At 49.3% G+C, this 12549-nt stretch overlaps 1 protein-coding gene across 2 annotated transcripts in view; it reads left to right on the top strand.

Moving 5' to 3' along the window:
- The window catches only part of TPRN (taperin), a 17806-nt gene extending 5464 nt beyond the window's left edge, over window positions 1–12342 (top strand). The window contains exons 2-4 of one of the 2 annotated variants that reach the window (XM_009326363.1): window positions 10551–10734; window positions 11004–11131; window positions 11519–12342. In XM_009326363.1, coding sequence (XP_009324638.1) covers window positions 10551–10734; window positions 11004–11131; window positions 11519–11581 — 375 coding nt within the window. In that variant the 3' untranslated portion in view covers window positions 11582–12342. Of the gene's footprint in view, window positions 1–10550; window positions 10735–11000; window positions 11132–11518 lie in introns of both variants that reach the window. The other variant, XM_009326362.1, reaches the window with a different exon arrangement.
- The last annotated feature ends 207 nt before the right edge of the window (window positions 12343–12549 follow it).

Here is a 12549-nt window from a genome sequence, read left to right as displayed (position 1 = left end):
TGTAGCTTTCCATCTGTGCAGTTCTGCTGGAGATGGTCTCCTGTGAGAACCAGGTGTAGGCTCGAGATGTTGGCAGGGATGAACACTTCCAACTATTGCCCAGACCTGTTTGGAGCGAGTCTGCACAGTGTGGAATCTAAATACCGGTGACTGCCTGAAGTATTTTTTTGCCATGTATAACACAAGTAAATTAACCATAACACAAGTAAATTACCCTGGTGGTAGAAGCAAAAATCTCTCTACGAAAATTACTTAGATTCCCTCGTCTCTGTGTTTTGAAAGGGTCAGGACAAAGATTTGTGTTACTTAGCTGTCGGAGAGCTGCGTGTTCCTGTTCTCTTTTCTGTCTTGTGGCTGTGCTCTACTGGGGCAAATACATCTGCCATCTCTAAGGAGGGGCTGTAGTACTACATATCTGACATGGATGTATTGAATTTTTGGTAGATGAGGTCAGCAGTGACAAGTCCCACTCAGAAAATGTGTGTCTTTGGATGATCAGGCGTAGTCCCTCCCCGGCAGAGGTGATTTCCACTAGCTGTCAGATGTGAGCAGGCTGTTTCACCCAGACAGTGCAATTTCCCTGCCCTTTTCTAATTCTGCTGATTTCTAGCCTATGATGTTGATGGCTGAAGACTCTAGAAATCAGGATCTTGTTGCGGTTATAGCTTTTAAACCACCTCACAAGCTGCACCTGAGGCTATCGGTAGGGAAGTAGGTTGGGTTTTGTTTCCTCGCTGCCTGCCAGCTCCTTGATGTGCTGGTACTTTGTTGTACTAAACCCCTGGCAGAGCAGATGAGTCATATTTATCTCCTCTCCGAGTGGGAAATTTTCTGTGACTGAGATTCTCCGTGGCCTTGCCGCTCCCATGCTTCGCCTCGTGCCGCAGCGACGGTCTGAGCTGCTCCCAAATCCCGCCCAGTTCTCTTCCTCCTGCTGTCGGCAGCACAGGGAACGGGACAGAAGAGCTAAAATAGAAACTCTTACGCAAATAAGAGACGAGCCTGCCTTGGAAGCTGGTTAGGACGTGCCCAGGGCTCAGCCCGCCCCAGAGCTTGAGAGGAGATTTGGAGTGCTTTGTGCTCTGAATTCTGATCACGCGGATTACAGTTAACATTATCTTAATCAGTTTCCTTAATCTGTGGACCAGATTGGAGATGGTTTATAATTTCCCTCCATCTCCCTCCAGCTTGTCTTGGGTTTGGGTTTTCCTCCCCACCCTGCTTTTTCCAGTACATCGTCATGATGTTCCTGAGAAGAGCTGAGGAAGTAATCACTCAGGCTGGCTAGGGCAGGAGTCCTGCTTGTCTGTGTTATATGTGGGAAACGGTAGGAAAAAAGTAAAATGTTTAGTTTCCAGGTTCAGTGGCAGTAAAAGAAATCTCGGTAAGAGCTGCTGCAGCAGCATCTCCTTCACATCTGGGGTTGTGCTCACTTCCCTCCTGAGAGAAACCTGGGCAATTTAAAATCTATTTACAGACCCGGACTCTTCCTAGTGACTGCAGTGGGACGTGGGTATGCCATGAAGCTGTAACGATATTGCTCTTTGGACAGTTTGTGTAGGGAGAGTCACGGGAAGCGTCTATCACACGGAGAAACTGCACAAACATCCTGGGAAAATCTGGACTGAAGGAACTTGGTGCTGATGTTTTCTGAGAAGTGCCCTTCATATGATCTTGGGAACTTGGCAGGATGGAGCTACTGTTTTGTAGGCATTTGAAGGACTATAGGCAAGCTGAAGAAAATATGAGAGCAAAACACTTGCGTGCTTAGGGAAATTGTATAGCTTGTAGACCTGAAAATTCAGGTCTGAGGGCATATCCGTAAGCCTCATAGTGAACTGTAAGGCCTCTGACAGGGTCCCCCACAACATCCTTCTCTCTAAACTGGAGAGGTATGGATTTGATGGGTGGACTGTCCGGTGGGCAGTTAGATGGTCGCATCCAGAGGGTAGTGGTCAACAGCTCAATGTCCAGATGGAGGTTGGTGATGAGTGGTGTCCCACAGGGTCCGTATTGGGACTGGTACTGTTGAATATCTTCATCAATGACAGAGACAGTGGGATCGAGTGCACCCTCAGCGAGTTTGCAGATGACACCAAGCTGAGTGGTGCGGTCGACACGCCAGAGGGACAGGATGCCATCCAGAGGGACCTGGACAAGCTCCAGAAGTGGGCCCGTGTGGACCTCATGAGGTTCAAGAAGGCCAAGTGCAAGGTCCTGCACCTGGGTCGGGGCAACCCCCAGTATCAATACAGGCTGGGGGGTGAAGGGATTGAGATCAGCCCTGCCGAATGTGCGCTCGCAGCCCAGAAGGCCAATCGTATCCTGGGCTGCATCCAAAGAAGCGTGGCCTATATATAACAGGACAAGGGGGACAATATAGGTTATATATATATAAAAAACCTATATATATATAACCTATATAATCTATATAATAGACTAGACTTATATCTAGTCTAAATCTAATATTTTATTAGAAATTTTTTAGGCTGAGGGTGGTGAAGCACTGGCACAGGTTGCCCAGAGAGGTGGTGGATGCCCCATCCCTGGAAACATTCAAGGCCAGGCTGGACGGGGCTCTGAGCAACCTGATGTAGTTGAAGATGTCCCTGCCCACGGCAGGGGGGTTGGACTAGATGACCTTTAGAGGTCCCCTCCAACCCAAACTATTCTATGATTCTATAACTTGCTGCACCTAGTCACTTGTCTTCGAGGCAGTATCTTTTGCATATTAGTAGTACAGAAAAAGGGCAAGAGAGACATGAGCTCTGTCGTGCAGCTAATACTGTTCACATCGCTGAAGGCTTTTGGTCCTGAAGTCTAGAATGAGCTCCTTGCCAGGGTGGGAAGTAATTATGTTCCCAAACTCCCCATATTTCCCGGGAAATGATGCACCATCTGTCCCATTCCAGCTGGAGACTGTTCACTTGCACCAAACCGAGGTATTTGTTTGGACTGCTCTGGTCAGTCTCAGTTGCACAGAAATGTCTGTGGGTAGCATCTCCCAGCGCTGCCCTGCCTTGTAGCCACAAATGGTATGCTCAGAGTTGCCTGTAAAGCAGAATCCTTTGCTGTTTGGGAGTTTTGTGCGTTGTTTATGAAGATGCCAAGTCTTGACACTAATTGTATCTTGTTTATGCCTGCTCTCTTTGTGTATTCAGATGAGATTTGTTTCATATATGTAGGGAGATTTGTCCAATTCTTATGGGCCAAGTAAGTAATACTTGAATTGCTTGTTAAACTGTGGAAGGCTCTGGCTCCTCTGTCTGCAGATGTGCGAAGGAATGAAGGGATCCTTGGGTGAATAGCTGCTTTGTACCGTGTCAGATTGGGACTCCAACTGCCCTGTGGTTGGTTGGGTGCTGGAATCTCTTCTTGTCTGACACAGTCAAGGGAAGAGTTAACAAAGCTGCCTGCCCTGCAATGTTCTCCGGGACTGTCCCTACCCTGTCACTTCTCATCAGGAATTTGAAACTTCCCTGTGTCTTGTACAAGGAGTTTAATATTTCGAATCTCCATGCATTGCTCCTGTCTACCATGTGCTTCAGCATATTGATTACACAGAGCTAGCTTTGTGGGTTGCCTTGTAAATGGAGACTTTCTTGTTTTGCCTTGTGGCTTGGGAGCTGGGGTGCAATCCTGGAGGCAACCTCCCCTTTGCCAGCAACACAGTGCTTCCTTGACGTGCTACTGCTGTAAATCTTTAGTGCTGCTAGCTCTATTCAGTAACTAACTCTGTGATGTAGTTTGTAGTTGGGCAAAACTCAGTGTTACTCTTAGGAAACACTTCTTGAAAAAGCATGATCAAGTGAGCCTATGGTGGAGCAGCGAACTCCTGTGCCTCAAAACTCTTCTTTTTGTACAGATTGACAGAAAAGTGCATTTCTGCAGTGCCATCTGCAGTTTTCTGGGCGTACTTAGGCTGCTTCAGCCATAGCAGTACAGGGTTAAACTGATAGAGGAACCAAGCCTCAAGTCCCCTTCCATTCCTAGGGGTACCTGTCAGGGAAAACCCCTTTCCTCCTGTGTCAAGGAAAGGCTTTAGAGGTACAAAAGCTCCTTATCTTCTCCGAATGGTAGCAAATGCCTTGGTAATATGCTGATGCTATTGCGGCCCCCAGGGTACTATTCCAGGCTGCGGCACATAGAGATTGTGCCTGGAGTTAACCATTTGGGCTGACACATGACCATGTTTTCAGGACAAGTACAGGCACGTAGATAAGCTCACTGCTAACTCCTATGAAATGGCTCATTTTCCCAAAAATCCTTTATCTAAAAGTTTCAGAGAGAAAACTGCATTGCACGGGAGTGGTCTAGATCACTGGCTGCAGGTTGTAATGAAAAAAATGAAGGTCCCCGCAAAGGTATGCAGATTATGAACTGCTCCTCCACCTCCTTTTACTAAATCTGCTGACCTGTGAGAATGGTCAGACTGGGTCAGATGGAAAGACCAGGGTAAACCCTTTTGGGATCTTTGTCCACCATAAAATATCTGCTTCTACCCTCTCTTTCCAGTGTCACAAGCAGTTATTTGTGCAGGGACCTTCGCTCTCACCCCACGGCAGTGTGGAGGTGGGAGGTTGTTCTGTGTTAAGAACCCCCCCCCTCTTCACACACATCCTGAGCTCTGCTGGGCAGAGCCTCCACCAACCTCCCAAATGGGTTTTGGTGCTTCAGGAGCTTTCCTGCCCAGCTTGGGGGGGCTGTTTCTTGCAAACCTCTATGGGTTGCTCTATGTCAGCAGGCTTCCTGGTGCACTCCCAGTTGTCTGCTGCTGCAGTTTTCAGGTATCCAGCGTGATGTCTTGTGCTTTCGTCTCGTTGACCAAATCTTTAGACAACCAGTGCAGCAGCAAATGTAGCAAAGCTCAATGTAAGACTGCACAGAAGCACAAGGTTCTTCACAACACTGATTTTGTTCATGCTTGTTCTCTCAGAGGTATCAATCACTTGCTCTTTTGTATTCATGCTGAACTGTTGTCCACCCTTCCTGCAGATACCAGCTGAAACCCTCCTGTTTCCTTTCCTGCTGCTGTTGCTGAGAAAGGAGGAGGCATTTGATTGACCAGGTGTGAAAAGCTGCTTTAAATCACACCCAGGAGCACGTCGGCAGCCCATGCATATCCTAGGGAGTCAGCGCAGTCCCTGATTTTGTCACTTCAGGATTATATTGCTTGAGGAGAGAGGATTAGAGGAAAATTAGTACCTGAAAAGAGCAAATCTTGATCCCTGGTGCTACTCAGCTGTTTGGGTCTCGTGAAGTACTTGGGTAGCATAACCATGTTACCGAAAAATTGCTGCGTCCCTCTTGTCGCCACGCAGCAGCCACTACCCTCTTATCTAGTCTGCAGCAGCAGCGCGGCGGGTTTGGAGGTGCTGGAGGTACTGTGGGCTGTTAGCAGGGGCAGGAATAAACTCCAGCTTGTGCTTCGCGGCTTGCCATCCCACCCGGCTCCTCCATACACTGAGGGGGGACAGCAGCGGTGACACTTTCAGCCTCCTGCAAGAGCCAGGGGTTTGGGAGAAGGCCGTTTGCAGTCGCTCTGCGGGGAAGGGGAAATGGGCTCAATCGTTTTCAGTCCCATTGTAGGCTGCTATGGTGGGGATCAATATGCTGACTCTGACTCTCCTTGCTGGAATATAGTTAAAGGGTGATTTTTGTTCTCTTTTTTCTTTTAATGTCTAGAACAATTTTCTTTTTTCCTTATTATTATAAGGTGAGAATTTGGATTGCCAGAGAGGTGCCTGGTCAAAAGGTGTAAAACACCCTACATTATCACTTTGGCTTTGCCACATCTGCCACAAAGCAAACACTAAAGAAGAGAAAAGCCACACTAAAGAGGTTGCTTCTGGAGTTGAGGATGCAGATTAACCCGTTGATTTGCTCCTGAGACTTACAGAGATATATATCCCTGGTTTGTGAGAAGCCATCGGGTGTTTGCTCTTTCATTAACTGTGGAGTCTTGCTGACTTTCCCACCTCAGCTTTTGGAGGCAAGGTGTCTGCTGACTTTCATTGTTCATATCGCGGGTTGGCTTCTGTAAACTGGTTATTTTTATTTCTAATATGTCTTTGTACATGGGGGCTCTTTCGTTGTCAGTCTGGGTGCAGGCTGGGTCCTGACAGCCTGCACCCCTGAAACAAGGTTGACTTTTTTTTCTTTTCTTTTCTAAGCAAGCCCTGTGTGACTACTCAGATTTATGCTTGTTGGGCAATGTTCGCCCTGGCTTCTCTTTCCTGGGTGCTCTACTCATTACTGTTCAAATCCTAGCAAATAAATAAATGATTTTTGCTATGGCAACAAAAATCTGGTGACTGAACAGCACGATATTCCCTGAAAAGCCTGCCTTGCTCTTCCCAGTGTGGCTCTGATTGCTGGGCAGAGTATTAATGTATAGATATATGGGTTTGGCTTGGACCCTGGTTTTGTGACAGAGTTCTGGGTGAAGCATTCAGCTGAGCAAATAGTGACAAATCCCTGCAAACATCCACAACTGAAGGGTGCAAAATTCTTCCTTTCCACAACTGGCAGCTGCTGCTGAGGCAGAAACGGGGGAACCACTGCTGAGACACGATGAGCAGAGTTCTCTGGCTGGGCTCGGGTGTGCTTGGCTCTTCTGGGATACGTTTTTCTTCTAAAGAAAATGACCCCTGTCACCTTTTGTGTTTCCATAAAAGTCCATATGCTCTGTCAAGGGGCTGCTGGCTGTGCAAACCTGTTGTCTGTGCCATTACTGAGCTCTTCATTTTTCTTTTTAGATGGTTCCTGGGACTGAATCTGCCTGTGTTCCCTGTGCACTGTGCTCAGTTCTGCTCATTAGCTGCTCAGAGGGTTTCTTAAGGCAGCTGTGTTGACCCATGTGTCCCTTAATTTTGCCTGAATAAGTTGCCCTCCATCTTCTGTTGGATCCAGCAGAGCTGCTTTGTGCTTCCCCTGAAACCGCGTCATGCTTGGGGAGGGGAGCTTGCGGGGGGAACCCAGGCGATGCCACGGCAGGTTTATCGCTTTGAGTTTTGGGGATGCTTTTGGGGCTCTCGCTCTGCATGGGCAGGGTTGACTGAGCGCCCCGGGGGTGTGTGCAGGGGCGGGCCAGGCGGCTGCTCATGCAGAGCCTGTTTGCCGGAGTCCGACTCTGTGCCAGGGCCTGGTTGTTCCTCCGGTGTTTGCTGTGCCTGGGTGCATCCGAGTGCTTTATTGCAGAGCGGCCATAGGGCTCTTCCTACTTCTTGGTAGCAGCGCAGTGGGTGCGGGGGGGTGGGACGCTACTGTAGAGCAAGCCAACGTGGTTTTTGGCGGGGGTCTTGCGCCAGGATGTGCTCATGCCAAGCAGGACTGCCTGGTGTCAGCCTTTGAGAAGGCTGTGCTGGCCGAACCGGACGTCTTGCTGAAACAGCAAATTATTTTGTTACCAGCTCTCCCCCAGGCTGGGGCCCTGGGTGAATGGGGCTGGCACCGCTGTGGTTAATGATTGCTCTTTTTGAATAGCTTCAACGTTGCCTCCTACGACGTTGCAGCCTCTCTGCAGCAGGTACCCGACAAACCCTGTTGGCAGAGCGTTCTGTGGGACACCCAGCCTGGCTCCGGGGAGCGAGCGTGGCCTGAATTGAATTGGCTGTGGGCAAGTGGGAGCTGCTTTAGTTCAGGGCTTAGGCTGGGCTGTTGGTGTGTTGCCTCTGGGCACTGCATGGGGGGTGTCTCCTGGTCATTTCTGCTGCTTTCTACTCTTTGGTTTTACTCCCTGGTGAGGCTGTTTTCTCCTCTTGCACTACAGGCAGCTTTGGTCCAAATTAGACTCAGAGTCATTTTTCTTAGACATTTCCTCCTGATAGCAGAAAACCAGGAAAACTTAGTTCTGTCTCCAAAGCTTAAATTCTAAAAACAAGGCACATCTCTCCTGTCCCCTTTATTTTCCACGTTTAGTCAAGTACTTCTTGCCCTGTTCAGCATAGTTGCCAGCACTGGTAAGCAGCCTGCGTGCAGTGTCTGGTTCTGGGATAGCTTCTGAGCTTCCAGGAGCCCTGGGCACTTCCACCCTCATGGCCTTCGTGCCTGGCAGCGTGGCTCGTCCCCGCAGCACAGACGCCACATTGTGAGCGGTCGCTGCCCTCTCTGCTGCTTGGCTCGGATCAGGGAGCATCTAGGTCAGCAGCAGGGGTGAGAAATTCAGGGAACAGCGGCTGGGACAGTCAGATCTTCAGGGCCATTTTATTCCAACCCTTTTCTCTGAAATACAGTAATTCCCCTCCCCGTGTGTCATCTGGAGAAGGTCAAAGTGGCTCTGGCCAGGGCTGTGGCAATGAATGGGGAAAGGCAGCTGGTTGCCCTCTCTGTTATTTCCATCCTTCCTTCTCCTGGGAGCGTGGGGAAGGGAGCCAGCCTGTGTCCGAGTACTAATCCCGGACTCGGGCAGAATAGCACACAGCTCCATCGTGCGCATTTGCAGTGTGGAGGAGGCGTTACGTACTCACTGTGTTACCTGGGTTTGATTCCAGCTCCCCTCAACGCTTTTCTGAAAAGCAGCAGTGAAATGCTCACTGTCTTGCCTTGAAAACCCTTGTCACCCACACAGCTCCAGCGTGTCTTGTCTGTGGGCAGCGCAGGATAACGCAGTAGCAGGCCGGCTCCCGCTCGCTGCCGGTTTGCAGGCTCTGTCCCCCCATGCAGTTGCAAGTTTGGCTTCAGCAGGGCCTGTTGGCAGCAGCAGCATCACCGGTGCTCCATGCACAGGAGCTGCAGAGAGGCGGCTGCTGCTGGTGCAAGAAATACATGCATCTGGGCTTCACACGTGGTGCGTCGTTGCTTGATAGCTGCTTGGGGCCACGTGCCATTTCTCAGGCTGTGGTGTATTTTGTATATGAGGGAAACTGCAAATAAGGCACATGGGGCAAATGTGCTGCACTTTCTTCTTGCCAGTTATTACACAGCGTCAGAAGAGATCTTCTGGACCATCCAGCTCCTACCGCCTGTCACAAGCAACCACGTGCTTTTAATTCTGTTCATAACCCTATTAGCTCAATTTTAAATGTCGTTAGAAGTAAAGGGATCACAACACCCTTTTAGGCAGCTGGTCCTGAACCTTGATCCATGTTGGCTAGATACTTCCCTACTTTTGGCGTAATATTCCTGGCAAGCTTATCCTCCTTGTTTGTCTGTTGTATGCTGGCATCAGCAGTTCTTATTTGCTCCTTGGTGTTTATTTTCTTGATGTACTTAAAAAGAGCTGTTACGCTTTTTCTCAACCTTCATTTTCGCTGGTGTGAACAGGCTGAATCTCCGCCCCACCTGTTGAGATGACTTGTAACCAGATCTTCTAAGCAGAATGGTAGATAATGATTAAGACATGTAAGGCTTCAGGGGAACAACCCCTTCTCTCGGCTTTTCCTTTCAACTTGGAAGAGGACATCTGGAGTTACTGTGTCTGGGTTTGGGGGTCCTGCTGCAGGATAGATGCAGAAACTGGAGCAGGTCCAGCAGAGGCTACCAAAGTGCTTCTGGGGCTGGAGGAAATGGCATAGGAGGAGAAGCTGAGGGAGCTGGAGTTCAGCCTGGAGGAGAGAAAGGGGGAGTCCAATCGCTGCCTTCCACTACCTGCGGGGTGTTACAGGGAGGACGGAGCCAGGCAGTCCCTATTTCCAGTGGAAATACCCTGCTTTATTCCCGGTTTATTTAAGCAGAATCCTAATGATGATTACAGTCCTGTAGCCAATCCAAAATTTTCTTTCTCAGTTATTCACAGGTGACGAGCTTCTCTTAGAGCAAGGGCTGAGCTTAAACATTGTCCCATTTCTAGTGTTCTTGCTCCCCAGTTTTCTGAATGACCCATAAAATTCTGTTTTTTCCTTGATGAACTCCCATGTTGGAGTCATCTTCATTCTCAGTGTCCCAGTTATTGTGCAAAGGTCACTAGTGAGAATACTAAATAAAACTGGTTTCAGAACAGAACCTTTAAGTACCTCCCACTTGTCCAGTATTTTCCCTCTCTACTACCACCTGTTACCACCTTTCCTTTAGCTGCTTCCATCTTCTCACTTTTGGTATTAAGCCCTGTGTTTATCTAGCTTAAATAGCTTTTTGCCAGGACGTCCTCCCAAAAATGTAGTCCTGATCACTGATGTTTCTACTGTCTAGAGCATGGGTACACAAATGAGTTGGCAGGCATTAGCGATGTCACCTTTCCAACATGTGGATGCTTTCCTATCCTCCTTGGCAGCACTGATCCCTCTTGAGGGACATGCCTGCAGCTCCTCCTGGCTGCTGGGCATCACGGTGTTAGACGATGGCAAAGTGTGTGCTGGGGCAAAAAGCCAGAGGTACTCTCGACCTCTCAGCCCCCTGACTCCATCCCATCTATTTGGCTACCTACCTTTGTGGTTTCTCTCAGTGCGGTAAGAGATTTGGCAAGGCACATGGGGAAAGGTGGGGGGGATATGCAATGGCTCCTTTAAACCAGGGTGAAGCCCTGGAGTGGGAGATGGTCTTTGCTGGAGGAAATGTTACGATCGATGGTTTCTTGTGCTGCTTTCTAATAATTCTCCTTTTCTGTTGTGTAGATGAAGATCTCTTTCAATGAGACAAGTTTGCAGACTATGTTTGAGTACCCGTCAGAGAGCTCACTGGCAGAAGAAGAGGAGGAGGAAGAAGAAGAACATTCTTCTGAAACAGAGGAGGACAAGCCTTGCACCTTTTACATTCCACGCCCAAGTAGCACTTTGCATCCCAGTACACCTAACTCAGGTGAGCGAGGCACTGTGTTGGCACTGTGGGGTTATTGGTGGTGTCAAACACTGTTCGTGTTTCCTACAGAGCCTCTTGGGGCTCCACACAGGTGGAAATGCCAATGGAGGTGACTTCTGACAGCAGGATTTGGGCTTAGTGGGGGCAGGGCTTGAACCAGAACAGGGAACTGCAGATGGGCAGCTTCCCTGCTGTCCCTGCCAGGATCCTGATCCCACGTCTTTTTGGGGCAGTGAGAAATACTCACATCAGCTTTGTCCTTCCAGCAGATTTATCCAGCTACACCCCAAAGCACTCCGTGAAGTTCAGCGGGTGGCAGGAGCAGAAATATGAAGAGATGCCTGCCGCAGAGGGACCCCTCCCAAAGGAAGCTGATTCCCAGGGGAACCATGTCATGGTGAGACTTTAAATAAGCAGGACTTGGCTCAGTCCTGCTGTGCTCTTATCTCAGTGCTCGGGTTGGTCTGGACAGTGGATGGGACGGGATGTGCCTTCCACTGAACACCTGTGTGTGTGTTCGCCGCCCAGGGAGGTGTGCCACTGCTCACAAAGGGATCAACACAAGGTCCCACTGCCACTAGCAGACCTGCCTCTCCCTGTATGTGTAAAGGAGACTTAAGGTAGCTGGCACACTTTGTACTCCAGGGCATGTTTGGAGGGGGTAATTAAATGTGCTCGTTAGCCCCGGGTAAGGTGCCAATGCAGCCTTCACTGTCCAAAGGTGCAGGTACTCATTTGCTTTGGATTTGATGACACCTCCATGTCAACTCTGCTTTCTCCACAGCTCACCCCAGCAGAGAAGGGCGGACTCTCCGATTTCAGCAGCGAGCCTGCTCTGTATTTTTGATCACTTCACCTTCTAGCCTGCAGCAGCGGCTGCTGGACAAAACGCGTCAGTGCACCTTCCAAATGTCCATGCAAGCACCACGGAAATAAGCTTCTGGGTCCCTCCCTCACCACAGTTTTCGCTGGATCCTGATGCCAAGGGTGGACTAGATGCTATTGGGCATCTTTGGAGAATATTTGCACTGGATTCTGGGACCTAACTACTACTTTTAAGATGTATGATTTATTCTACCTGTGGCCTTGCATATTCCTTGTTCAAGATCAGCTGCCGATGAGGCAAGCATCTTAAGAACAGATCTGTAATCCCGGGATGGATGTAGATTCTCTCAGTGCTTATCTGAGTCCGTCCATCCAGGCACTGTACGGGGTCTGGACGGCTTTTGTAATACTTCTCCCATCAGAGGCCCCAGTGAAGAACGGTTCTAGAGTTGGAGCGCTGGGAGTATCTGGGCAGTTAGCTGGATTCACAGAAGTGGTTGTGATTTGACAGCTAGATTGGGTGTCAGTTTGGAAAACCGTTGAAGGTTCATGGTTTGTTCTTGGCATGTTTCTGGGTCTAGTTTCACTGAACCATCGTGGAATTGATGTGCCAGTTACGTTCTTGTGAAGGAAACTGAACGCACTGTGTGAGGGATGGGAAGGGGAATAAATGCCTTTAGCTTTAGGTGTCATTTTTGCACTGATCTGTAAAGAAGTGTCCAGACTGGCTTGAGCCTCCTGAAGATTCCCAAACATTGGCCACGGCTTTGATCTGTCCGTACCCGACTCTGGCGTCCAGCCTCGGCACAGCTCTGACTGTGCTTCAGTTTGCCAGTTCCTCCTGTTGCTTTGTCCCAGCATCTAACGGGGCCAGGCCCAAGATTTATCTGTCTTGGTTGGTGGGGAGGCTTCCTTCTAGCCATGCTTGCTCTGCTCCTCTAACGCAAAGCACAGGATGGCCATTTCACTCCTTTATTCTGCAGAACTTGA

This window comes from Pygoscelis adeliae, unplaced genomic scaffold (genome assembly GCF_000699105.1).
Source record: "Pygoscelis adeliae isolate BGI_AS28 unplaced genomic scaffold, ASM69910v1 Scaffold436, whole genome shotgun sequence".
Classification (NCBI taxonomy): domain Eukaryota; kingdom Metazoa; phylum Chordata; class Aves; order Sphenisciformes; family Spheniscidae; genus Pygoscelis; species Pygoscelis adeliae.
The sequence above is the reverse complement of the archived record's forward strand: the minus strand, read 5'-3'. Positions and strand labels throughout refer to the sequence as shown.